At 51.9% G+C, this 27,959-nt stretch overlaps 1 protein-coding gene across 1 annotated transcript in view; it reads left to right on the top strand.

Moving 5' to 3' along the window:
- Positions 1 to 15,529, top strand: part of LOC311530276 (butyrophilin subfamily 1 member A1-like) — a 50,571-nt gene extending 35,042 nt beyond the window's left edge. The window contains exons 10-11 of the mRNA XM_084646730.1: positions 1,255 to 1,281; positions 13,341 to 15,529. Of these exons, the coding sequence (XP_084502856.1) occupies positions 1,255 to 1,281; positions 13,341 to 13,900 (587 nt within the window). The 3' untranslated portion in view covers positions 13,901 to 15,529. The remainder of the gene's footprint in view (positions 1 to 1,254; positions 1,282 to 13,340) is intronic.
- The last annotated feature ends 12,430 nt before the right edge of the window (positions 15,530 to 27,959 follow it).

Here is a 27,959-nt window from a genome sequence, read left to right on the forward strand (position 1 = left end):
GGAAAAGGAACACTCAGAGCTGTGTGTGCAAAGGCGTGTTAGTGTAAAAAATTAATGTGTTACTGAGACAGGTAATGTACACGACAAGGAGAAATCCAGATATTACCCAGACATAATGGATGGGAAATTTTTGATATTGAAATATGAATATTAACAGTTTTATATTTCATAACATTAACCCTTGGAAATACCCTTAAAAAGTAAACAAACGTCACTGACTGACACCTGAGAGACCCTGTAACGAGAGCAATGATTCTTTTATACCAATAGGGCCCAGCCCGCTGAGCTCTCCATGGGTGTTCTCCTGCATCCCTAGGTCTCCTTGGAGCAGGATTGGGCCCTGTTGGCTTACACACACAGCAGCTGTAGGATCAGGCACATGGGTCTGATCCCACTGAAGGTGGCAGGAGTTGCAGGTGCTCATCACCCCTTGGGGTCACCAGCATCACCCAGATGATGGAGACACTTATGAAGGAAGAGTTCTTTGAGCTGCAGGCCCAGGTTCTCAGTTGGGCCAGTGCCTGCTTGGGGTGGGGGCAGTGAGGGAGCTGGTTATGGCTCTCTGGTTCTCAGGCTGCCCCAGGGGTTGCTCTAACTTGCTCCAGCTGGCTGTGGTCCCTGAGAATCGGTGATGTGCTCTGCTCTGCCCCAGCATACCTCCTCCCAGCCCTGACACTCCCCCTTCACCAGGATGGCTGAGAGGGGAGGGGGGGCAAGTTGACACAGGAGCCAGCTATGCTGCTTTACCCTGGCTGGGCTCTCCCTACACCAGGGGAATTCTCTGATGTCCAGGGCCTGGTTCCAGCCAGTCTGCACCATCCCTGCTCACAGTGACCGGAGCAGGGGAAAGAACTGGGCCCCTTATCACTAATGGCCCCATTCTGCCCCCCGACTCACATGAGTGATCCCCACAGGTGCGGCCCCATTGATTTCTGCAGGGAGGGTTTGCAGGATCAGATGGAATAAAGGAGAAGTCATAACTAGTGGTTAGGAGCCCAATCCTGCTGTCCTTACTCAGGCAAAGTTCCCACTGAAGCCAGTGTAATGTGGGGTTAGAACTGGGCACTTCTGTTACTGAGAATCTCTCCTGTTCATTCATTTATGTTCTTTTTTCCCTTTTCTCTCCTCACATTCTCATGGACCCTCTGGCAGAACTGGGTAAGCTATTTCTGGTTGTGTGGTTTGTTTTTCACAGTATGTGACTTGCTGAGTCTGCATTTCGTTGGTGTAAATTCTCGTTTCTGATTATTTCAGGACTCACCAGAGCCCAAGGATACGCAGGTAACTAACACTGATACTGCTGCAGTCGCTCTCAGACCCATTCCTCTGGGGTACTCGGTCCCTGCTCAGTCCTCTTACAGCTCTCCCAATAGCTAAGGGGTAAGGCAAAATGTGATTGTCTGTGTGAAACTTTGAGGAGCTTGGTTATTCAAACACCCCCTAGGGTACCTGCTGGGGGCAGGGGGAGCTGGTGCAAACAGATAATTGTTTAACTGCTCTCTGTTGCTATTTTATAGCTTCTAGTTAATACATTGTTTACTTCAATACTGACCATTGTTTGGCAGAAACATCCAGTCGATGAGCTTATCCAACCCTGCTGGATGCAGTGGCAGAGAGTGGGTGGAGGGCAGAGGGGCAGCTGGTGACTCTAGAAGGGTTGCCGGGGTGAGGAACAAGGAATTTAAACCTCCTCTCCCCACACTTAGGGCTTCTCAGCATGGGGAATTCATGGGGAAGAGCCCAGAGCAGCTAGTGTGGAGTATTCTGCACTTGTATTCTTCCAATGTGGATTAACCCAAAGCAGACAAGGGCACTCTTAGCATGGAATAAGAGTGTCCGCACAGGCAGCTAGCGCTGATTAGCTGTTCTGCACTAGCTACTCAGGGCTTCCCCCCATGTATACAAGTCCTTAAATTTACTTCCAAGTAGAGGTGAAAGTAAGCCGGTGTGTGAATTAGAGCCACAATTGGCTCGCTGGGGGCGGGGCTCTGGATGCTGCCAGCAGGGTAACACTGGGCGGTGCTGGGCATGGGTGGCCCATCCCACCCCTTCTACCCTCCTCCCCCACAGGAGCCCAAACCACCACCACTCCTGACCCCAATGCCAGACAGCTGGGGGTGAGGCCCCAGCCCTGGTGGGCCCAAGCCAGCACACACAGTCCCTAGGTGGCGCTGCCCCAACCCCCTGCCTTGAGCCCCCTCCCCAACCGGTGCTTGCCATAGGACAGTACCTGTAAGAAATGTAAGTTACTTTCACACCTGCTTCCAAGGGAAAGAGGAGAAGCACCCGAGCAGGTCCCCTCCCAGAGCCAACAAGCCCTGACTACCCCCTGCTGTGGCAAAATTGAGCCTAGATCTGCTGGTTCCTTGGTCAGGTCAGCACTTTAATCACAAGAGCATCCGTTCACTACTCCAGTCATAGACAGGACACTAGACTGGATGTGGAGGGGCAGTGACAGGGGAGGGCTTGGGGAGCAGAGCCCCATAAGACCAGGAGACTGTCACAGAGCTTGGGTCTCATGTGCCACCCTAGGACATGCACAGTGCATATGTGCAAGGTCCTAATGCCCAGTGCCTGGGTGTGTGAATTAAAGCAGCACAGGAGCGTGGGGGGCAGTGGGAGCTGGGAAGCCGGGTGAGAGCAGGGGGTTCTGAGGCAGGAAGGAGGAGGCGGCGGTTGGATGATGCTCAGCAGCAGGGAGTTTGTTCAGGGTGTAGGGGGAGCTGGTGGGAGAAGGGAACAAAGGGAGAAGGAGGGTGAGTGGGGCTGGTAGTCAGGGAGCAGCAGGAGGTGTCAGATGAGGGGTGGGCAGGGTGGAGCCCGGGGGTGGGGACAAGGAGTGGAGCCAGTGAAGGGGACGGCAGTGGGTGTGAGGGGGCCTGTAGCCCAATCTAGAGATTCTAGATCGATTATACTGATTACTTACGAATTTGTAGTTGTCACTTTGAGGGTTGACTGGTTTTTGTCCCAAGATCAGGCCCAGTATTATTTAAATCATTACATGGTTGGGAACCCCACTGTGCACAGCTGCAACACTCACACTATAGGAACCCTCTTAGATTTACAAATAGTTTATTAACACATTTAGCAAAGTCACACACACCCCAGCTCAGGAAGGTAGACAGAGATGCTGTAGAACGTCCATCGGCACATTCATATACTTAGATAATTTGTTGAAAAAGAACCTAAAACGTGAGCCATTGTTTTTTATGTGGTGGGCCAGAATGATGAGGAGGAGGTGGAGTTGGTGGCAGCGATCAGGACAGAATGGCAGGGCAAGACTAGAGTCAGCAAGGCCAAATGCTCCTTCTGGATTATTTCAGACCCCTGGCACTGCCAGCCCTGCTTCCCTCCCCGCCCCCAGCCCAGTGCACTCTATGGCCACGGGGCCCTGGGCATGGCTGGGCTCTCTGGGCCATTCCACACCCCTGGCCCCTGAGCCTGTCGTGATCTTGAGCCCGTCTCCTCGATGCCTCATTCTAGGGAATCTCCAGCCCCTGGGGAGCCTCCTGCCCCCACCCCCGGCCCACACACACACACACCCCAGCTGTCCTGTCTTGGGCAGGGTCCAGGCCCTGAGAGACTCACTGGCTGTTCCCAGCTGGCCAGGGCCATTGGTGCTGGTACCGCGCTCTCGTGGCCAGAGCTCCCAGCCCCTGACCCAGGCCAGCCTGTTGCCCCAGCACTGACCCCTCCTCTGCAGCTCTGCCTGGCGGAGCCCCTCTCTCTGCCGCTGCCTCTGGTGCTGCGCTCGCAGGCTCAGCCCGTGCCAGGGCCAATGCGGCGCTGCTGGGGCTGCTCCTCCACCGGCACCTGGGTTCTCTGCGTCTGGGGCAAGTGGCCGGGCGAGTGGGCAGGGACCTGCTCAGAGACACACGCCCTGTGCTGCACCCGGAGGGCAGAGACCAGCCAGGGCCAGGCAGCAAAGTGCCACCGTGCTGGGATTAACCCTTTCCTTCCACCCACCCCACCAGCCCCTGACTGGTCAGTGCCACTCGACTGCCCGCATTCTGACCCCAGGGACCCAGGTCTGGCAACTCGGGGGAGTCACTGCGTGAATTTGTGGGGCAGAGTAACCAGGGCTCCATGTGCAATGGGGAAGGCCCCATGCTGTCATGCAGACCTTAGGGGCTGGGCAGTGAGTGCCCATGTGTGAGCCAGGCGCTGCAGAGACAGAACAAGGGGCTGCTGGCCCCAAAGGGCTCCCGGTCTGAGTGCGGACAAGGCCCAGCAAGGGGAGCAGCAAACGCCAAGATGATGCAAGGATCCCAGTGCACCCTTGGGCCTGTCTGGCTGGGTCTGACAGAGTATTGTAGTGACCCTGCTGGGCCCTGGGTCACTCCCAGTTCAATGTACAGCCAGCAGGGGGCTCAGCACCCCCAGGGCACAGGGCAGGGCAGGGGCACTCAGAGGACAGGGCAGTCACAGGTTGCAGGCAAGAGGGAACAGCCTGGGAGCTGGGATGGGGAGGCCAGGAGTCAGGTGGGAGGCACCACCCTGTGCTCAGTTGCTCCAGGTTCTCACTCAGCGACGCAGGCTCCATTGGGCCCAAGCAGACAGACTGGAGAGAGCGAGGCTCTGTCTGCCTGGGGAACGGGCAATTCTGTTAAATGGGGGCCAGTTGTGCAGACGCATCATGGGGTGGCGCCCACACATACCACCCTCAGCCGGCTCTGGGTGGCCCTGCAACTGCCCTGCCTCAGTTTACTCTCTTCAGCATTCCTTAAACTGCTCCCCACAGTCCAAAAGGGCTGAGACAAAAGTCCCCTGCTGGGGTCCACTCTGAGTCCCAGCAAACCCCAAAATAAAATCTTTTCCTTCACTCTGCTCTAGCCTCTGGCTCTAATTCAAGGTCCTCACTCTCCTCGAGTCAGGAGACCCCAGCCCTCCTTCCTGGAGCTGGATTCAGTTCAGACTGTACCTTTTTCCCTGCAGGCCTCTGTCCTCATTCAGCTGCTATTTCTATCAATGTCATCTCTGGCAGCTCCTCCCCCTTAGAGGAACTCCTCTCTCTAGGTGCACCCCTTCCAGGGTCCTTGCTCTGTGAGCTGTCCTGGGCCCCCCTCTCCTCAGCAGCTTCCTCTTTCTGGGATCCCTTCAGCTGAGCCCTGATAACCCTTTATCAGGCTCATTAGCTGTTTAGCTGCCAACCAGGCACTAGGGATTTCATTACTTCCAGGTGGGGCTGGGTTGGCTGGTTCTCCCTTACAGGAGCCTGTCACAGGTAGGCTGATCCCTGACTCCCCGTAAAGGGCCGGCCCCCATGACCTCCCTTCCCCCCGTTTACCTAAAAGCAGGCTTGACCGTGGCTAACACTTGGTGATGTTCTGCAGCCAGGGGGCACTTCCTGCCCTTCTGCCACAAGGAAACCTACAAGGCCCTTGGCCATATTTTTATCCTCATCACTGAATTGTGAAAAAATGAAGAGACCAGGAGTTGTGTTCCCCACAGTCCTGTGTAGCTCATGTGATGGGCAAAATCTCCCATAGTCTTCAGCATGGCGTAGTTCAGAACAACATGTACTGTGTGAGTCAGGCCCTCTGGCCATAGCAGAGGTAGGCAATAGCACCAGGCTTTCACCATTGCCGTCATGATGCTGTAACAGATACAGGCTGGCTACAGAGCTTCCTCCGGAGCCAGGTACACACCAGATGTGCTCATCACAAGGCCCTTCAGGGCTCTGCCAGGTCTGGCTGAGGTTAGCTTAAATAAGGTCTGCTACACACAGACCCACCTAGCTACAAGGTCCCTCCAACAGCTGCCTCCCAGGACACACTCACACACATGCCCTTTGGAGTTAAGTTTGTCTTTCATTCAGATAGCTCCTTATTAGCATCTCTAATTATTACTGAGCACAGCTTTGCTTTCCTGCAGCCTTCAGTAAATGAGCTCTGGGAGCACATTTCAGATCCTCCTCCGTTCACCTGGCTGGGTGTAACGTTAGGAGCTGGGAAAGTGCCTTTCTGCTTCTCCCCTTTTCCTGTAGGATGGACTTCGTTTTAGCCCAGCTCTGGTTCGGGCTTTGTGCTGCTTTTTCAGGTCTCTGGGGAGAGAGGTCCCCAGTCTCTTCCTTTTCTATTTCAACTTCCTCTTGGACGTATGTTTTTATGGTGGCTTTTCCCTCCAGCAGGTGCAATCTCCACCTCAGACAGTCCATCTTCCACACGATGGGCCTGTACCTCTGCACCCACCACAGCGCTGTTCTTGTCTCCAGCCGGCTGGTGTAGCTCACTGCCCAGCTGCTCTGTTTTTTGGAGAAGCTGCGCCTTCTCTCTCTGACATAATTTCATCTCTTTCCACAAGGCCTCTGGGCTCTCCTGTTTCGTATGCGTCTTAGAACCGGGCTTCATTCCATACTCCATCTTAAGCTGGATCTGGAGCTTAGTCAGCTTCTTCTGCAACAACAAACACTGCTGTTTCCCGGTCACCTTCCAGTGCTGAGATGGGCTCCTTCCAGTGCTCCTGCTCCCGTTCCCACTGGATGGCTTGGGCTGAGATCCAGTCCCTTGTCAGCGCATCTCCTCTAGCTCCTGCAGGGCCTCAGCCTTTGGGCCTGGAGGGTGCTCAGCTGTGCAAGGCCTTCTGCCCTGCTCCCCTCAGCTGCAGCAACCTTTTCTTCTCGCTCTGCCCAGTCCATTGTGGGTGGGGTTGCTGGGTCGCTGTAGAGGACTCGGCCACTAGTGCAGCTTCCTTTGTAGCCAGCACCTCTGTATCTGTGCCCGTCGACATCCAGCCCTTCAGTGACTGATCCACTTGTTCCCCTAAAAAGCCTCCCAGGACACCCGCAGCATCACTGCACTCCCCTGTGTAAATGCAGCCTCCTGGTGATTTATTGCTGGGCTCTCTTATCGCACACACCAGAGACCTCAGGCTGCACCTTTGCCCTCTCCTGAACCCTCAGCTTTAGTCTGTCTAGTTCTTTAACTTAGTCCAGGAGCTGCTCCTTCTCCTCTATTAGGAAACGTCTACATTGGAGCTAAGAGGTGTGATTCCCAGCTCATGTAGATGTAGCTGAGCTAGCACCTAAAAACAGCCGTGTGGCCAGGGTAGCACAGGTGGCAGCTTCAGCTAACCATCTGAGTAGAAACCTGCCCAGCCCCCCTTGGTACGTACTCAGGCAGCTGGCCCGAGCTGCCCTTCCTCGCCGGGCTACACTGCTACTTTTAGCGCTCTAGCTTGAGCAGAGTTAGTGTAGGTACGTCTACATGAGCTGGGAATCTCACCTCCCCGCTCAGTTGCAGACACCCTCTGTTTCAAGTTCTCCAGGTTTCTTCCTTCTAACCAGCGTGGCAGGCTCCTGTGTCCCAGCAAACCCTCCTCTAGTTTCCCAGCCACACCACTCCCATCCTGCAGCCCTTTCTGGGCCCCTCCTTCCAAGGCCTAGGGCTTGTTCAAGCCCTTCCCGTTTTGGCTCCTGGGTAACTTTCCTCTTGCATGGCTCATTTTCTACCTTGGCTGCCTGGAGACTGTTGTTCCCCATCTCCCTGTTGCTTTACTCCTCCCTCGGCTGAACGATTCCGGTCTCCAGGTGCTGCTTCTCCTCTAGGGCCCGGGCTCCTTGACCAGGAGTATTGTCAATTCCAACTGCCACTTCCTCCCTGTGGGATGGTACCTGGCGCTTGGTACATTCAGCAGCTGTGAGTTTCTCCTGAATATCAATAATCTCATCAGTCCTCGGCTCATGTCGGTGCTGGAGCTTAATCTTCAACAGCTGGGCTTTTTGGGAGCTAGAGCAGAATTTCTTCTGCCGAATGCCCTATTTCTTTTCAGTGCCTTGACCTGTTTGCTCTCCACAGCCACAACCTGGTGGCTTCTCTCCTGCTCTGTGAGTAGCTCCTTCTGCCTGTCTTCTGGTCAGTGGGCTTGCTCCTGTTGCTTGGCCAGTTTCAGTAAGAAAACCCGCACCTGGGCCTGCAAATTACAGAGCTGTTCAATAGCCCTCTCAGAGCTCTAGTAACACCACCCTCTTGGGACCACCAGAAATGCTGAATCACATTTAGCTTCTTCCTCAGCTCCCCTGGCCCAGAGAGCCTGCTGTCCACTAAGCTGCTGGTTGGATCATTTTCCAAGGGAGTCCTTTCAGGATCCTGGAGGAAGCTACTCAAATGCCCCCAGTTCTCAAGCTTTGTTTCTGGGAGCGAGGCTAAGATATCCCTGGTAAGCAGAGGGATATCTGAAACCCATGGCTGGCCTCTCCCTCTGAAGCTTATACCCCAGGGTCTGCTTTCTTAGCTACCCATTTTGCTCAGTGCTAGAAACTCTCACTGCCCCATAGCAACATCCCCGATCCCCTCTGTCCAAAATCCAAAGTTCTTGTAGGGCAGCATCTTTTTATGTGTCCCTTTTCTGTGTAGTCAAAACAAATTGACCCTGGAGGGGGAACTCTTCCCAGCCCAAAATAGGGTTCCCACAGTCCTGGGCCTGACCTCCCCATGGCAGGGTGTCTAATAACCTGGGACTCCTCTGTTCCCCGAGCGTTCTGGGAAACCAGGCCAGTCTGCCCATCCTTGCTTCTGGAGGCAGCCCCATCTTATATGCCCGTCCTGCCCACAGTCTGTGCACAGCACTGGACCAGCCCTGTCTGCAATGGGCCAGGGTGACTCTTTCAAGTCACTGGCCCTCCTCTGTGCGTCGCTGTGGGTGCGTGGGCACTTCCAGCAATGGGAGCTGGAATACCCTTGGCTGTTGCTGGCCCTCCAGACATCAGCTTGGGAGAGTGAATGTCCCACCATCATGGAAGGTGTCTGTACCGTGCTGCTCTGTCAGCCCTCCTGGGCGAGTCTCAGAGCCGGGGTGACAGACATCAGCTTCTGGGGTTTGAGCTAAGCATTAAACACAGCTGTTTAGATGTTGTGTCTGGGGCTGGAGCCTGGGTCTGAACCCCACACTTACTCCCTGGGCTTCAGAGCCCCAGCTCCAGCCTGAGCCAGAAGGTCTGTACGGCTCTTTTTAGCGCCATAGCAGGAGCCCCCACAAACCTCATTCTGTTGTCCCGGCTCTGAGACTTGCTGCCACGGGCTGTGTAGACGAACCCAAAGTGTCTCCAGAGTCTGGGTGTGAAAGTTCCCAGAGTGTCTGACCCAGGGCCGGTTAATTAGAGCAAGGGGGGTGGCTGGCGCAGTCATTAGATGGAGACACCTGAGCCCCTGGGGATCTGAGACGGTCTCTGGGAGCATTATCCGCTCTGGGAGACACCCAGGTGCAGCTGCAGAGGGTCTGTGCCACTCGCACAATCCAGGGGAGAAAATCGCTCTGAGCAGAGAGTTCAGGCTGGAGCCAAGACTCCATTTTCAGCCTGATTTTTTGGGTGCGATCAGGAGCTGGGGGGGTGGGGAATTTTCCTACCCAGGGCAAATTTAACGGCAGCACTGGGGTGTTTCATAGCTGATGACCTGAGCCCGTAACTCTGCGTTGCTGAGGATGTTGACAATCACTCATTGCAAGTCATTGGGGTTTAGGCTCCTAAGTTGATCAGACAGGTTTGAAGTGGAGCTGGGTGAAATGTTTTGGACAAATAGTTTATTTGCTGCAAAATATTATTTTTGATAGGCTGAAACTTTGCAAATCCATGTTGAGTTTGCTGAATACTTTGAATGAACAGAAGAATATGCCACCCCTTCCCTTCTAGCCTTTAGCCCAGTGGCTGGGCCCTCATCTGGGAGCCCAGGTTCAATCCCCCCCGTGTGATATAGGGGAAGGAATTGGAATGGGGGTCTCCCCCCCCTCAGGTGAGGGCTGGAACCGCTGGGCTCCAGGTTTCTGACATGGGGCTCTCTGTGTCTCTCCTGCTGAAGATGCCCGTGTCTAAATACTGCCATGGGCCCTCGGCCAGAGCATGGGAGTGAGAATGATCCTGCAGCCCAGTGGGTCAGGCCCCACCTGGTACGTACGCCCAGAGTCAGCTCCCCTGCTCCATTGATCCTGTAATTATTGATCCATAACCCCAGTGAGAGAAGGGGTTATGGCCCCTGGCACAGCAGTGTCTCAGGCATGTCGGTGCCCCTGTGCAAACCCCTAGTGCAGACGCGCTGCACAGGTGTGAGTCAGGACTGGCCCCTGGTGCAGCTTATCCCAGATGGAGGGGGCAGGAAGTGGGGAAATGTCCCCTCCCTCCCCACTGCCCCAGCCCCATTAGTAATGGCCCCTGGTCCCCCCATTACCCAGTTACACCTCCAAGCATCCCCCCACTGTCCTGCCCCCACCCAGGAGCCAAGCCCAGATCTACTTCCCATGGCCTGGGGGAGGGGCTGGGCTTGGCGAGGGGAGGGGAGGGGAGGGGCTGGCTGTGGGGTTTGCCTGGCTGGAAGGTGGTACCCATGGGGCCGGCGGCATGGAGAGTCCCAGCTCCACCCCTGGGGCAGGGCTGCCTGGCCAGTGTATGTGGGGACGGTGCCAACCTGCTCTTAGTAACAAACCAACCACACATGGCCCCAAAGCAACAGAGATGCAGACCTGCCCCCTTCACCCCTCTCTGCCCCCTGGCACCTGCCAATCTCCTCATTGCCCTCCGGCCCCTAGCTCTTGCCCCTCCCTTCCCCTTCCCTCAACCTCTGTGCCCACCTGGCCCCTAATTCTATCCTCCATGGCTCCACTTTGCCCCACCCCTTCCCTTTACCCCCTTTCTGCTCCCATGGTCCCCTCTCTACGCACTTTGTCACATGCCCCCTGCCCTGTCACATGTCCCTGCCCCCCACCTACCTCTGCCCCCCTGGAGCCCACCCCCCTTCTCACCCTGCCCTCCTGGGCTGGCAGCTGCCCCCTCTTCCAAACACTCTTTGCACCTGGTGCCCACCCATCACTTCACTCCCCTACTCCCTAGCCTCTGCTGTTCCCTTTCCCCCCTGCTCACGAATCCCAGCTCTCCCCTCACCCCCATTTGCCCCTAGTGCCCACCCCATCTTTCACCCTCCTCTGTTGTCCTGGCTCCTGCTCTTATCACTCCCCTCAGCGCTCCTTGCACCTGCCCCTCTCCGCATCCTCTCTGCCCCCCTGGCACCCGCCCCTTCCCTTGCCCCCCTGAGCCCACCCCTCCTCTAGCCCCACTCTGACCCTCTGGCTCCTGCCCCTTCCCAATCCCCTCTCCTAACACCCTCTCCCCACCTGCCCTGCCTCTCCCCTCCCCCCTCTCTGCCCCCTGGTGCCCACCCCTCCCCCCTCAGCCCTCCTTGTGTCTGCCCCTCTGCTCACCCCCCTCAGCCCCCCTGTCACCTGCCCCTCCCCTTGCCCCCTTCCTCCCTGGTGCCCCCCCCACACACACACCATCCTCTGCCCCCATCACCCATGACTTCCCCCATTCCCTGCCTTTCTGGTGCCTACCTCTGCTTTCACACCATCCTGCTCCTAGCACTTACTGCTCCCCTCCCCCTTCCCTCCTTTTGCCTGCCCCATCCTTTCCCCCGTCTGTCCCCCACCACCTGCCCCTCCCCCTGCCCCTTAGGGACCCACCTCTTCCCTTGCCCCCTCTATCCCCCAATACCTCCTCTTGCCCCTTGTTGGCCACAGTGCCTACCCCTTTCCATGCCGCACGACTGTCCCCCTAGTGCCTGCCCCTCCCCCGCCCCATTACTGCCTGCCCATCTGCTTGTCCCCTCAACCCCCTGACTTTCACCTCTCCCCTTGTGCCCCTCTAGCCCCTTGGCACCCACCCCTTCCCTTGCCCTCCCACCTCCCCGTGATGACAACCCTTCCCTCACCCTTCATTTGCCCCGGTGCCTGTCCCGTCCCACGCTACACCACTGCCCCCCAGTGCCCACCTCTCCCCCACTCTGTCCTGCCAATGCTTGTCTCTGACCCCTTCCCTCCCCTCACCTTCTGGCACAAGCCCCCTTCCTTGCCCCCCCCACCCCCTGGTGCCTGCCCCTTCCCTTGTACCTCCTCCCCCTGCCACCTTCCCCTTAGTTCTCCCCCCACCCCTCCTGTCGCCCCCTCTGCCTCCCTGACACCTGCACCCCTCACCCCCGTCTAGTGCCCTGGTACCAACCCTTCTGTTCACTCCTCTGCCCCTCTGATGCCCATTTCTACCCTCTCCCCCATCTGCCTCTATGGTGCCTGCCCCTTCCTCTGCTCCATCTGCCTGCCTGGTGAAAACCCCTTCCCTTGACCCACTTTGGGCCCCCTGGTGTCAGACCTTCCTTCCCCCCATCTCTGCCCCCCTGGTGCCCACCCCTCCCCACACCCTTTCCTAACCTCTAGGTCCCACCCCTCCCCTCATCCTCCCTCTGTCCCCCTGGTGCCCACATCTCCACACCCCTGTGCCCCCCAGGGCCTGCCCTTCTCCACACCCCACTTTCTACCCCCCACCTGTGTGCACCTGTTCCCTTCCCCCACTCTGCCCCCTGGTGCCCATCCCTGTCCTGTCTCTACTCCTTACATCTGCCCCTCTGATCAGCCCCCTCATCCCTCCTGGAGACTAGCCCTTCCCTCACCCCCCCACCCCAGCCCCACCAGCACCCACCCCTACCATCATGCCCCTCTCCCCCTTGATGACTGCCCCTTCTCTCGGTCCCGTTTCCCCCTGGGGTCTGCCCCACCCCTTGCCCCCCCATGGTCCTATGGCACTGGCCCTACCCCTCACCCCTCTTCCTCCCCTTGTCACCTGCGCCTTCTCCCTCCCCCTCCCCCTCCTTTTCCCCTGGTGCCAACCTCTCCTTCTACCTCCCCTCTGCCTTCCCAGTGCCTGCCCCACTCCTCCTCCCCCCTCCCCACCCCATTGGAGCTCCCCCCATTCCCTCACAGCCCTGTGCCCCTGGTGCCCGCCCCTTCCCTAGCTTCCCTGTGCCCCTGGGGTCTGTCCCCTTCTTCTGCCCTGGCACCCACCCCTCCCCTCACCCCCTGGAACCTGCTCTTCCCTTCCCCCGCCCCGTCCTCCTGGTGCCCACCCCTTCCCTTGCCCCCCCTTGCACTTCTGTCTGCCCCTCCCCTCCCTTTGCCCCCCCTCGCCCCCTGCAGCCCTTTCAAACCTATCCCCCTTTCTCCCCCCGCCCCGGCCCTCCTGGTGCCAGCTCCTCTTTCCCCCCCACTGCCCTTGTGCCTGCCCCCCTCGAGCCCTCCCCCCGTGTTCCCTCACCTGCCCCTCCCCTTTCCTCTCCCAGCATCAAGCTGTCCCCTCCCCCATCCCTCTGCTGCCCTCCCCTCCCTTCCCCTCCCCCACGGACACCTTCCCTCCCCCTCCCCCGGCCTCTGCCATTTCCTCACAGGCAGATGGGCCCTGACTCCCCTCAGGCAACAACCCCCCCCATGCCTCCCCCCCCCGCAGCGATTAACGGGGACGCAGGTTAATTTCCCTTCGATCCCAGTGACCAGCCCCTGCCCCGGCCCTGACTTGGTGACTCTCTCCCCAGTGGAGGTGACTCTGGATCCAGACACGGCAAATCCCCACCTCGTCCTGTCTGAGGATCGGAAACGTGTGAGACACGGAGACAGACGCCAGGATCTGCCCGACAAGCCTGAGAGATTCGATACTTATCCCATTGTCCTGGGCGCTGAGGGGTTCGCGGGCGGGAGGCGTTACTGGGAGGTGGGGGTGGGAGACAAGACTGAGTGGGAACTGGGGGTTTGTCGGGAATCTGTGCGCAGGAAGGGGTGGGTCACATACACTCCTGGGATTGGATTCTGGGCCGTGTGGCTGAGGAAGGGGGTATACCAGGCCCTCACCTCCTCCTGGACACCCCTCCCCGTGAGCGTCCGGCCCGGCCGGGTGGGGATTTTCCTGGACTATGAGGCGGGCGAGGTCTCGTTTTACAATGCGACTGACGGGTCCCGTCTCTTCACTTTCACTGGCACCTTCTCCGGGACGCTCCGCCCTTATTTCAGTCCCGGTCTCAACGCTGGGGGTAGAAACGCGGCTCCCCTGATCCTCTGCCCGGTCCCGGCTCCGGCCGGGGGGCATCTCGGTCCCTGACAGTGACCCCGCGGCACGGACACCCCCTGTGGCAGAGGCCAGTTACTGCAGCTGCTGGAGTTTTTTGTGCTGACCAGACGCTGCCAGTTTCCCTTTCCAGCTGCAGTAGAAAACCGGACACCTGGCAACCCCTGCCCAGGCTGCTGAGTGGGACCCAGACAGATTCCCCCCCTCCCCCACGTGTTTGCTCCACCCCGGCACAGGGCGATGCTGGTAAGAAATACGGCCAGACAGCGAGTGGCTTTTGCTGCCCTCACCTTTCCCCGTCTCCTGCCCAGGGGTAGCAGATGGTGACGGACGGGGATCATTCACTCCTCTCACAATTTTCTACCCCGTGAAATCTCAATGCAAAATATGAAAAAAAGATGATTCTAATTAGAAAATGTTATTGTAAAACCAAAGCATTTTCCTAGACATTTCAACAGTACTTCTGACACATGCATCTGAACATATTTTTAGAAATGGAATTATTTACATTTATTTTTTGATTCTTCTCTCAAATCTATATTGAGGGTTACCTTCTCTACATGGCATCATTTGTATTTCAACTGTGTCATTTCAGGAAATCCAAAATATTTCTCTTATCAAAATACTTATTAAAAACCGTCAGACTGGGCTGTTCAGTTACAATGTACGTGTGTCATAAATATCATAACTACACACATGTGCAGCTGCTCTCGCTCTCTCGCTCTCTCTCTTTATTGTCTTGACTGGTTCTCTCTGCAAGGCAGGGCACATACACCCACCTCCTGCACTACACCTTTGAAAATTAATAGGTGAAAAAATGATAGAATTAATTAAGCAATATATTTAAGTTAACTCACACAAGATTTTAAAATAGTCTTTGAACTTCTGTCAGCATTAATTCATGTGATTTTTAACTTTCTAGCTACATATAATCGGTAATCAAGACATGACCCTTCCTTTCTTGTTCTCACATCAATTAACAAAACATGGTCCCGAACCTCAAATGCTATCTTCCTATAGTTAGAAATCACTTCTACAATATCCATTTTTTTAGTTTATTTTTCTTTAGAAATATTACTTGCAGGCAATGTCCTGTCAGTGTCCACTGTTGATTTCAATGTACTGCCGGGCTCTTCATGTTCTTGGTTCTAAGGACACAACAAATGTATTTTGGTAAAAAAATAGAGATGGGGTGTATTCCTTTACTGAATCATCACAAATTAACTTAATTGTATTAAAGACACTGGCACTTAATGGCCCATACTATGAAATTTGGTGGAGCTTTATTGGGAAACCTTTCTTCTCGGCCGTAAATCACGTGATATTTTTGTTGTCATGTGAAGTTCAGAGTACAAAGAAAATAATGTTGCTCCAGGAAATTCATCGCAGTTCCTCTGGGTTCTCTGTCCACCACCTTCTGGAATGATGTGTACAAATAGTGACTGATTGGGCTAATTCCTTGAAATTAGAAATTGAATGTCATTTCCTGAAGAGCTGGCTGAGCAGAGTATGAGGGGAGGCACATTGCATGGCATTGCTAGGATTACTTCTTGTTTTAAATGTGATGTGTTATGAACATTTTCAGTGTAATAATTCAGTTTTGAAAATTTATTCGTACCCTAAACATACCTTGATTATTTGAAAATAAATACCCTAAAATTATCTTGTGATGGATTCATTTGTGTTTTTTATCCAGTCTGCTGGTGTCTAGGTGGCATGGGCTGCTGAAGCTATCTGTTTTTCCTAGTTTTTAACATGAGGAAATGTTAATCTAAAAATAGAGAATTTTTCCTTAAAATTTCCTTCAGAAATATCTGTTTTCCTTTCCTATTTCCCATTGAATTATGTGTAATTACTGTGGTTTCTTATCCAATCTTATTGTGTTATTACATGGGAAAATATGTTCGCAAATAGTAAAAACTACACTGTATATTAACATATCTGACAAGACATAAAAGTGTGTTGTCACTAACAATTTACAGCATGAAATGTCATGAGGAGATTGCAGGCAATGTTCATTTTTAAATTTCTAACTATGAATGCTTCTGCATCAGTTCTTGCAACCCCTGGCTGGCAGACCTCTGGGTGAATTAAGCAGCAGGCAGTCTGCCAAGGAACCTCCACCAAGTGTCTTTATTACCATTTATGGTGCATCACACCATAGCAGCAGTTACGTGGAAGCCCCTTCCTGCTCCCTGGTTCAGCCTTTTATCCTGCTGCTTTCTTCTCAGCGCTGAGCTAGTGACCTCCTCAGGCTTCCTACAGGTGCAGGAGATCCCCTCTGCCCTTCCGAACCCAAACTACTCAGTCCCTCCTCCTCTAACTGCACCTGGTGCCCTGGATGTGCTCAGTGACCAGGGTGCTGGCTTCAAAAGGGCTCAGTTTGTAGCTGCTAACAGCCCCCTGTCACACGGCCATAATTGTGTAGGTGACCATGTAATGAAAATAACACCAAATGTAAACTGTTACCTCATTGTTCAATTCAGAACCCAGATCTGCCAATATCTGCTCTGGACAGCCATGTTGATATATAATTTTACCTGTCCTCTTTCCACCTCATGTGCTGTTAAGTTGGAGCACATTAAATCAGTCCCGGGCGCTATAACTCTCGAGGTGTCCACACTGGTAAGGCTTGTAGAGAGCCCCGACTCTGCGGCTGGAGCACTCCTGGGAATCCACTCGACGAGAGGCATAGAGCTTTCTGTGCCTGGGCTAAAGCACCGCAGTGCCAGTGTGGACGTCCTGCTCTATTGCTGCACTCTCACTGGCCTCTGGGACATTTCCCGCAATGCCTGTTCTAGCCACTCTGGTCATCACTTTGAACTCTACTGCCCCGGCCTCAGGTGACCAAGTGTCAGACCCGCCATTTAAATTCTCTGGGAATTTTGCAAGTCCCCTTCCTATTTGCTCAGCAAGGCGTGGAGCGCTCTCTGCACATCTTTCCAGGTGACCATGCCTCCACGCTCCAGGCGATACCCAGCATGGAGCAATGCTGAGGTGCTAGACCTCATCAGTGTTTGGGGAAAGGAGGCTGTCCAGTCCCAGCTGCGATCCAGCTGTAGGAATTATGATACTTATGGACAGGTATCAAGGGTCATGACCGAAAGGGGCCATGACCGGGACGCAGTGCAGTGCAGGGTGAAAGCGAAGGAGCTGCGGAATGCATATCACAAGGTGCGGGAGGCAAACCACCACTCCGGTGTTGCCCCCGTGACCTGCCAGTTCTACAAAGAGCTGGACGCGATACTTGGGCATGACCCCACTGTGACGTTGCACTCCATATGTTTTATGGAAATATGCTTATGAATGTGAATGTGACATAACTGGAATATGCTTTATGCTAAGTATGCCATGTAACATATCTCTGCAAAGGGTATGATCTACTGAATATATTCATCCTATTTGTATGCATGTATCATTTTCATATCTAAAGTTATGAGCGTTGGCTCTATTCTAGTATGTTAATTATTTGCTGTGGGAAACACATAAGGGAGGGTGAGCCAACCTATTCTGAAGACTATTCAAGTAAATTGGAAGTACTTGACTAACAATGGACTGTGGGAAACACCAATCCACATGTGCTAAACTAACGTAAAAATTGGCGTCGACCTGCAGAAAGCTGAATCATTCATGGACATGTAACTTGCCCATGTGGCTCCGAACTCCATCTAGCTGCTGTAATCTTGCAAAGGGGTTTCCTCCCACAAGGCAGAGAATATAAAAGGCCCTGGAAACCCCTCCATTTTGTCTTCAGCTGGCTCAAGATTGATGGACTGAGGCCATAAACTACAGCTTTGGTCTGAAAAGGATTGGGCCCAGGCTAGGAAAGAATCCTGTCCATGAACTATGCTAATTGAAATATCTTTGAGGGTGAGATATTACTTGTAATCACTTTCTTAATGTATTAGGCTTAGACTTGCATTTTGTTTTATTTTACTTTTGTGACCTTCCTTGTTCTGTCCACTATTACTTGAAACCACTTGAATCTTACTTCTTATACTTAATAAAATCACTTTTGTTTATTAATAAACCCAGAGTAAGTGATTAATACCTGGGGGAGTGAACAGCTGTGCATATCTCTCTATCAGTGTTATAGAGAGCGGACAATTTATGAATTTGCCCTGTAAAAGCTTTATACAGAGTAAAACGGATTTATTTGGGGTTTGGATTCCACTGGGAGCTGGGTATCTGGTGCTGGAGACAGGTAACTTCCTGAACTGTTTTCAGTGAAGCCTGCAGCTTTCGGGGCTTGGCCCAGACCCTGGGTCTGTGTTGGGTGGGCTAGCGTGTCTGGCTCAACTAGATGGGGTTCTGGGAGGCCCAGGCTGGCAGGGAAAATGGGCTCAGGGGTGATTTCAGCACATCAGGTGATAGTCCCAAGGGGATCTCTGTGACCCAACCAGTCACACCCACCTCCAGCCCAAAGAGCACCATGGACACTTCACAGGCCATGCTAGCCCAGAGTGCAACAAGCCAGGAGAAGGAAATCGGGAGCAAAGGTGCTGAGGAGCAGGGGAGCCCAGAGACAGAGGATGACTCGGCATCCATAGATGCATGCATCCAAGAGCTGTTTTCAAGCCTGGAGGAAGATAGCCAGTCGCAGCAGCTGGAACTTGGGGAATCACAAAGATCAGAGGAGGCACCTGGTAAGTGCCTTTGATTTTAGGAAGAGAGTTGTTGCAGGCAGGTTGGTGGGGCGAGGAGAGTTGCAGAAAGCAGGTTTGGATTTGTGCGGTGCCTGGAAGTGGAACAGGGTGTTGATGCACTCTCTCGCGTCTTGGCACTTGGCCTCACAAATCTCAGCAAAGGTCTCATGCAGATACTGAGCAAATCCGATTCTGTAGGTTCCTTGGCAATGCTGCTGTGTTCATTTTCCCATTAAGAATAACATTCCCACGCCATTGTGCCATCAGGGGTGGCGGGACCATTGCTGCACAAAGGGAAGCTGCATAAGGGCCAGGGCAGAATCTTCAGTCTTTCAGAAAACCCTGACTTGCTTCCCTGCTCACCCTCAGCAGTGAGATATCTTGAATAATGAACTCAGGCTGTGGAAAATGTGTGGATAGTGTTGAGTATAAGGCCCCCCTGCAGTGTTAGCTCTTCCCATTATACACGGTCCCTGAGCAATGAGTTCCCCTGGCCCCTGAGGTTACTCACCATTTTGGGGGGTCTTGTGGCTTATGTGCTCTTGCCTTGAGACAGACAGTTGTGATAGGTATGTAAGTTGTGCTTGTGTTTAAGACCAACCGTATCATTGCTCTGTCTAGTGTTAACAATGGTGCCTCTGTAAAATGTTGCATTTTGCTTTCACAGAGGCAACCTTGGCATCCCAGTCGTCCTTGTTATCGCCAGCTGAACAGCTGCACAGACTCAGGAAGCAGCCTCAAAAAAGTAAAGAGGACCTGCTGCATGAAGTTATGCAGCAGGCCATTGCTGAGAATAGAAAAATGCAGGAGAACACAGAGCGGCTCCTAAACATCATGGAGCGGCAAGTGGACTCGATGCAGGTGCTCATAGAACTGCACATGGAGCAGCTTCGTGCCTGCCCTCCCCTGCAGCCTGTGTCCCAAAACTCTTTCCCTTGCGCCCCCATGTCACCACCAACACCGTAGATCATAACCTTTCTTATGGTATGTTACATGGGGCATTTAGAATAAAGCATATTTCAGTTATGTTATATTCATGTTCATAAGCATATTTTCATAAAGTATATGGAGTGCAACGTCACAATTGCATTAAGTGAAAGCAAGCATAGCCCAGGAAAGCAACAAGCACTGCTAGTCAGTGCATCATATGGAGCACTAGGTACCTACTAGCATTACAACCACTGCACTCCTGTGCATGGCACCAAACATTACTTGCTTTCAACATCGAATTGCTGCCTCAGAGCATCCCAAATCCTCAAGGCCCTGCGTTGTGCCCCCCTAATGGCCCTGGTCTCTGGCTGCTCAAATTCAGCCTCCAGCCACTGAGACTCAACACTCCAGGTTGGAGTGAAACTTTTAACCTTCCCTTCACAAATATTATGCAGGGTACATCATACAGCTATAACCATAGGGATGTGGTCATTGGCCAGGTCCAGCTTCCCATACAGACATCACCAGCAGGCCTTTAGACAGCCAAAGGCACACTCGACAGTCATTCTGCACCTGCTCAAACTGTTCTTGAACCGCTCCTTGCTGCTGTCAAGGCTTCATGAGCCATGGCATCAAGCAGTAGGTGGGATCTCCCAGGATCACAATGGTCATTTCGTCTTCCCCTATGATGATCTTCTGGTCTGGGAAGACTGTTCCCACTTGCAGCTTCCTGAACAGGCCTGGGTTCCCAAAGATACGTGCACCATGCACCTTTCCAGACCAGCCTGCATTAATGGCTGTGAAATGCCCACGATGACCCATGAGCGCCTGGAGAACCATTGCGAAATACCCCTTCTGATTAATGTACTTGGAGGCTACGTGGTCTGGTGCAGAATTGGAATATGTGTGCCATCTATCACCCCTCCACAGTTAGGGAAGCCCATTTGCGCAAAGCCATCCACAGTGTCATGCATGTTTTCCACAGCAATGTTTTTTCTGAGCAGGATGTGATTAATAGCCCTGCACACTTCCATCAACATGAGTCCAGCTTCTCCAGCTCCTGTTGCAAACTTTCCTTATCATGTTTCCAAATTTCATGCTCCTCTGCAAACTTATTCACAGCCTGATACATAATCCACACAGCAGCATTTGTCATTTGTTTCTTTTTAGGAGTAGGAGTGCCCCATGGACTATAAGGTGGATAGAAAGCTGGCTAGATCATCAGGCTCAATGGGTAGCGATCAATGGCTCACTGGCTAGTTGGCAGCCGGTATCAAGCGGAGTGCCCCAAGGGTCGGTCCTGGGGCCAGTTTTCTTCAATATCTTCATTAATGATCTGGAGGATGGTGTGGACTGCATCCTCAGCAAGTTTTCAGATGACACTAAACTGGGAGGAGTGGTAGATATGCTGGAGGGCAGGGATAGGATACAGAGGGACCTAGACAAATTAGAGGATTGGGCCAAAAGAAATCTGATGAGGTTCAACAAGGACAAGTGCAGAGTCCTGCACTTAGGACGGAAAAATCCGATGCACCGCTACAGACTAGGGACTGAGTGGCTAGGCAGCAGTTCTGCAGAGAAGGACCTAGGGGTGACAGTGGACGAGAAGCTGGATATGAGTCAACAGTGTGCCCTTGTTGCCAAGAAGGCTAATGGCATTTTGGGGTATATAAGTAGGAGCATTGCCAGCAGATCGAGGGAAGTGATCATTCCCCTCTATTCGGCATTGGTGAGGCCTCATCTGGAGTACTGTGTCCAGTTTTGGGCCCCACATGACAAGAAGGATGTGGAAAAATTGGAAAGAGTCCAGCGGAGGGCAACAAAAATTATTAGGGGGCTGGAGCACATGACTTAGGAGGAGAGGCTGAGGGAACTGGGAATGTTTAGTCTGCAAAAGAGAAGAATGAGGGGGGATTTGATAGCTGCTTTCAACTACCTGAAAGGTGGTTCCAAAGAGGATGGATCTAGACTGTTCTCAGTGGTAGCAGATGACAGAACAAAGAGTAATGGTCTCAAGTTGCAGCGGGGGAGGTTTAGGTTGGATGTTAGGAAAATCTTTTTCACTAAGAGGGTGGTGAAGCACAAGAATGGGTTACCTAGGGAGGTGGTGGAATCTCCTTCTGTCATAAATGTAAAGGGAAGTGTAAACCCCTTTAAAATCCCTCCTGGCCAGAGGAAAAATCCTCTCACCTGTAAAGGGTTAAGAAGCTAAAGGTATCCTTGCTGGCACCTGACCAAAATGGCCAATGAGGAGACAAGATACTTTCAAAAGCTGGGAGGAGGGAGAAAAACAAATGGTCTGGGTCTGTCTGTGTGATGCTTTTGCTGGAGACAGAACAGGAATGGAGTCTTATAATTTAGTAAGTAATCTAGCTAGGTATGTGTTAGATTATGATTTCTTTAAAGGGCTGAGAAAATAGCTGTGCTGAATAGAATGAATATTCCTGTCTGTGTGTCTTTTTTGTTACTTAAGGTTTTGCCTAGAGGGATTCTCTATGTTATGAATCTAATTACCCAGTAAGGTATTTACCATCCTGATTTTACAGAGGTGATTCCTTTTTACTTCTATTAAAAGTCTTCTTGTAAGGAAACTGAATGCTTTTTCATTGTTCTAAGATCCAAGGGTTTGGGTCTGTGGTCACCTATGCAACTTGGTGAGGATTTTTACCAAACCTTCCCCAGGAAGTGGGGTGCAAGTGTTGGGAGGATTTTGGGGGGAAAGATGTTTCCAAACTACGTTTTTTTCAGGAACCCAGATAAAGTTTGGTGGTGGCAGTGGAAGTCCAACAGCAAAGGGTAAAATAGTTTGTACCTTGGGGAAGTTTTAACCTAAGCTGGTAAAAGTAAGCTTTGGAGGTGTTCATGCAGGTCCCCACATCTATACCCTAGAGTTCAGAGTGGGGAAGGAACCTTGACACCTTCCTTTGCGGTTTTCAAAGTCAAGCTTGACAAAGCCCTGGCTGGGATAATTTAGTTGGGGATTGGCCCTGCTTTGAGCAGGGGGTTGGACTAGATGACCTCCTGAGGTCCCTTCCAACCCTGATATGCTATGATTCAATGAACTAGGCCCCTTGACTCAAAAAACATGTCTAACTTGGTTAATGGGATACACTGTTAGAAAACATTTGGATTCAGGAGACCTAAGGGAGCTGGTCATTGTTATGTAAAGCCTCTGCTCAATCCAGTAGAATGTGATTGTAAGATCTGTAACTTTTCAGTCATTGCTAGTATGATCATTAAGTTCTGTAACCTTTTGCAAACTTTGTAACTTTAGTTATTGTTAACATAGCCTTTTAAGTTTTGCAACTTTTGCAAGCTTTGTAACCTTTTCAATTACCACTTGTATAAACCTCCAAGCTTTCAATATTCCCATCACGCCATCAGGGAGAGTGTGAACAAGGGAGTGTATGTGCGGCCGGGTGGAGAGGAACTGCCAGGAGAAAAGAGCCCGGAGACAGCAGCCAGGTGTGTCTGATGTAATCTGCCCTGAGAAGGTGATCACAGAGTGCTGTAAAGAAAAGAAGAACCTGGTATGCATGAAAGGAACGAGGTCTGGGAACGCTTCTCAGTGACGGACACAGAAGGAAAACTCAGTGTACATTACAGGAGCCACCCAGTTCCAATAAAAGGAAGCAGGCACGCACACAAGCCCCTGCTTCTTGACCTGCTCGCCGGCCCGGATCCGTGACCGCAGGCAGACACACAAGATCTACAAGGCTTCGGCTTCCCAGCTTCCTATGCTGTCTCCAGGAACTCTCCGCCTGCGTGAGTGTGTGGGTGCATGAGGGTATGAACGTGGGGAATGTGTGCGTGCATGAATAAGAGCCATCCTTTTTCTGTTTGATCCAATAGCGGCATTTAATAAAACCAATATAAGTGTAACCCGGGGTTGGTTTCTAGGGAAACTGAGGTAACAGTAATAACTTGTGCTGGCCCTACCGAAGGGGTGGCAGTGTTAACAGAGCTTGAGATGGAGTCAAATCGAGAGGACAGAGAGGCTGCGGTACGGATGATAGGCCGGTATTTCTTAACCCCTTCTGAGTTAAAGGCAGTTTTGCTGATGCATTAGGAGGAGGGAAAGTCAGTTATTGCTTATTCCTGATATCAAGGAAGGGTAGGTAACAAATTTGTTATATAATGGTTTAAGGAAACCTATTAAGGTGTTTATAGAATCTCAAAAGGAGTTGGATCAGGCTAAATTAATTTAGATGGCCCGAGAGGCAAAAAAGGTAGTAAGCAGAATATGTGGCTCCTCCCGGAAGGCAGTCAGCGAGGTTTCTTACAGCAACCGAGCTACCTACAGGGATCCTAATCATGCTGGTATGGGACGTAAAGTGGGACGAACCAACAGAGGATGCGGAGGGTCCAGTGGAGGATCAGTGTGAGCACAGATATGGGCTTTACTCTAGAAGAAAGGAACGGATGTGGTTCGTTTACATGGACAGACTTCAGAGGTTTTGTTAAATGCTGTGAGTGATTTGGCAGGGAACAAGTCGCAGCCTATGCCACAACCTGTTGAGATTGTGGGAACAGGCCTGGGAGATCTGGTAGGCCCCTATGGCTTGTTGTCCCAGGAATTGGCTCAGATGGACGTGGCCGCTTCCTGACAGAGTAGCTCCACATCTCAGTAGGGTTGCCTTGCCCTTAGCAACCCCTGCCCCCAAGATTGAATGTTAGTGGCTAAATTGCAGCCCCACATAACTGGTAGACCTTACGTGGACGTGGGGCAGGTGAGGGCGAAAGGAAACGTACAGTGGCTGCTAGCATTAATTGATACAGGAGCAGAGGCAACTGATTAAATTGGTGCAGGAGGACATGCAAAAAGGACAAATTATTCCTTTATGTGGCTTTCAAGACAAAGGAGTAAAAGGAATTTTATTTAAAAAAATCTGTCATGGGTGACAGGACGCAGTAAGTTTTGGACAGACACAGTGGTCTGGAACAGCATGACTGAAAATGCTGTCTTAGGTGCAGATGTGGTACAGCAGAAAAAATGGATAACTGATCTGGCAGAAAGTTGGCTGTGGAAAAGGGGGACAGGGATTGTAAGTGAGCAGGTAATGCCAGGAGCATTAAGGAAAGAAGCTTGTAAAGCCATAGCAGCTGTGGTGTTACCAGATAATAAATGGACCTGGGAGTTCCCTATGGTGTGGGCCAAAAAAAAAAAAAAAAAAATCCGAATGTGGGGGCATACAAGCAGCAGTGAAAATAGTAGGAAAATTTGTAAAACCAGTTCCTCAATATTCCTACCCTGCAGAAGCTGTTCTGCATAGAAAACAATTGCTGCAGGATTTAAAAAAAACAAAAAGTGGTGGTGAAGTGCCAAAGTCCAAACAATTCTCCGATCCAGCCTGTGCGGAAAGCGGACGGAAGGTGGCGCCTCACGATTAATTGTAGGAAAATCAATGCGGCTACAGTCCCGATGGCACCAATAGTAGCTAATTTTCCAGCTGTATTGGCTGGAATAGCTTCACCTGCTAAATGGTTCTCTGTATTGGATATTGCTAGCTGTGTCCTTGCTATTCCATTAACCCCTGAGAGTCCGTCTTGGTTTGCTTTTATGTTCCAGAACAAACCGTTCACATTTCAACATGTCCCCATGGGTTACCATGGTGCTCCAGCTAGAGCACATGCACATGCCACAAGGATGTGGGATCAACTCCCTGATTGGAATGAGCCGTGGGTTACTTCTTGTGTGAATAACATACTAACAACAGCTGTTTCCCAGGAGGAGTGTAAACATCGAACTAAGCTGGTCCTGGGAATAGTGGGGAAAAAAACAGGCTTAAAATTATCATCATGGGACAAGACACAGCAAAAAGTTAATACTTAGGTACTATCTTGGGACAGGAGGGTCGTACTATCAGTAAACTAAAAGTGACAATCTTACGCACCCTCCCTAAGCCAGTGGATGTGCATTCAGTTAGGGTATTGTTAGGAGCTATGGAATTTGGTCAGGATTTTATACCAAATTTTGCTGAAATTTGTAGATCCCTAATTTAAAAAATTGCCAATGGGACTGGGGCCCAGAACACAATGAGGCATGCGGAAAGGTAAAAGAAGCAGTTATGACTGCACCAGCATTAGCAGAGCCGGATCCAAATCTTTTTACTTCATGGTCTCACAGCTTGGGAGCTAGAGGTGCAGTTCTGCTGCAGGAGACGTGTGGAAAGCAATGCCCTGTCGCTTATGGAAGCTGCAAATTAACACCCCATGGGTCCACGTTTTCTCCATGTGAACTGGTGTCAAATCTAAAGGGAAGGGTAACCCCTTTGCTGTATACAGTGCTATAAAATCCCTCCTGGCCAGAGGCAAAACCCTTTCACCTGTAAAGAGTTAAGAGGCTAAGGTAACCTCGCTGGCACCTGACCCAAAATGACCAACGAGGGGACAAGATACTTTCAAATCTGGAGGGGGGTGGGAGGGAAGGCTTTTGTCTGTCCGTGTGATACCTTTGCCAGGAACAGATCAAGGATGCAAGCCCTACAACTCCTGTAAAGTTAGTAAGTAATCTAGCTAGAAAATGTGTTCGGTTTTCTTCGTTTTGGCTTGTAAATTCGCTGTGCTGGAGGAAATGTGTATTCCTGGTTTTGTGTCTTTTTGTAACTTAAGGTTTTGCTGAGAGGGATTCTCTATGTTTTCAATCTGACTGCCTGGGAGATTATCTTCCATTCTAATCTTACAGAGTGTTTCTTTTATCTTTGTTTTGTTCTTCTAATAAAGTTCTGCTTTTTAAGAATCTGATTGGGTTTTTAAGGGATCTAAAAAAATCCAAGGCTGGTTTGTGCTCATCTTGTTTATTCTCAAGCCTCCCCATGAAAGGGGGCGTAAGGGCTTGGGGGAAGACATCTTCAAGTGGGCTCTTCCCAGATTCCTTGATAAATCGCTTGGTGGTGGCAGCGTACCAGGTTTTAACCTAAGCTGGTTCCCAAGGCAAGAAAGGAATCTGTGCCTTGGGGGAGTTTTAACCTAAGCTTGTAAAAATAAGCTTGGGGGGGGTCTTTCATGTTGTTTTCCTTCGATTATTAGAGCGTATGGAAGTAGTGGAGGTTCCTTTACTTTATTTACCACAAGCCTGCGGTTCTGTAGAATCAGGGCCCACTTAACCAAACGATGATCACTTACTTTAATATTAGTCTTTTCTTGCAGAATCAGCTTTACAGGGGTGAGCTGTGGTTATAATAATAGGAGCGTGTCCTGTTATGTATTCCCATTTCTGTAAGGCCCATATAATAGCCAAGCATTCCAGTTGTCAAGGTTCCTTCCCCACTCTGAACTCTAGGGTACAGATGTGGGGACCTGCATGAATGTCCTATACCCATACAGACACAGTACAAGTGGCCCGTGCAAGAAGCTGGGGATCTATTACAGGCAATATTGGATCACAAGTGGTATGTGTAAGGGTTCAGACTCAACCCTGTGGCATCTCCTGGTGGTCGCTGGGAATTAGCCCTTTGCACCACCAGCCCCCGTGTCCCTCCCAGGACCCAGTGCCCATTTCTCTGGGGTGCTGCCTCCCTGGCAGTACCCCCATACTCTCAGGTTCTGGGTCTCCCCACCCAGGGGAACCCCCCACCTTCTAACCCCATCTCACCTCAGTCTGGGCTACTGCCAGTACCCACTTAGCACCTTATATCAGGGCCAGACTGCAGTGTATATGCCACTCATCACAGGCAAGGGGGTTTTGGACCTGCTGCCTCTGCCTACCCATGGGCTGCCCCTCTGCAACCCTGCACCTATTCAGCCTCTAGTCAGGCCTGCAGCCTGAGGCTTTCCAGGCCAGAGCTCCCAGCTCCTCTGGAGCAGGGCTGGGGAAGGGCCAATCTAGCTGTCCTGCTCAACACCTTGCAGCCAGGCCCTTCTCCTTCTACCAGCAAAGGGAAACTGACTGGGCTCCTGGCTCACAGCCTCTTATACGGGCCAGCTGGGCCTGATTGAGCTGGCCACAGCTGCGGGTGCTCCCTTAATCGGGCTGGGCTTTTCCCCACAGCCCCAGCCCTCTCCCAGGGCTGGCCTCAGCCCTGTCAGGGCCGGAGCGGGTAACCACCCTGCTACAGTATGGTTATTACAAGGAAAGTCAACTTGTTGGTGCAGCAGCAGCTGTTTGTTTCCAGAACGAGAACTGGGGATCCCATGTGAACAAACATCAGCCCAGGAATGCAAAGTGGCAGCAGTCAAGCTAGCATTCAAAGCAACTCCCTTGGACTGTGACTTGGTCACATGTGCTCACTCTCAATGGACTGTGCAAGGAGTAAGCACCTGGGCACCCATATGGGAACAGCAGGAAGGCAAAGAAGTTGCATACTGGGATTACTGGAAAACTATTATTGACAGTATTCAGAAAAGGGTTGGTCCCACAGAAATCAAGCATGTTAAGGCTCACGCTAAGCAACATACTCGGGAAGGAAACTACAATGCAAAAGTGGATGAAATGGCTAAGGAAGCAGCAGCAGCTACATCTCCTGTGGTTCAAAGTAACGTCGACGTGGTAACTCAATGTCCTATGGAAAAAAGAC

Source organism: Lepidochelys olivacea, assembly GCF_965140295.1.
Source record: "Lepidochelys olivacea isolate rLepOli2 genome assembly, chromosome: 14".
In the NCBI taxonomy this organism is placed as follows: Eukaryota; Metazoa; Chordata; order Testudines; family Cheloniidae; genus Lepidochelys; species Lepidochelys olivacea.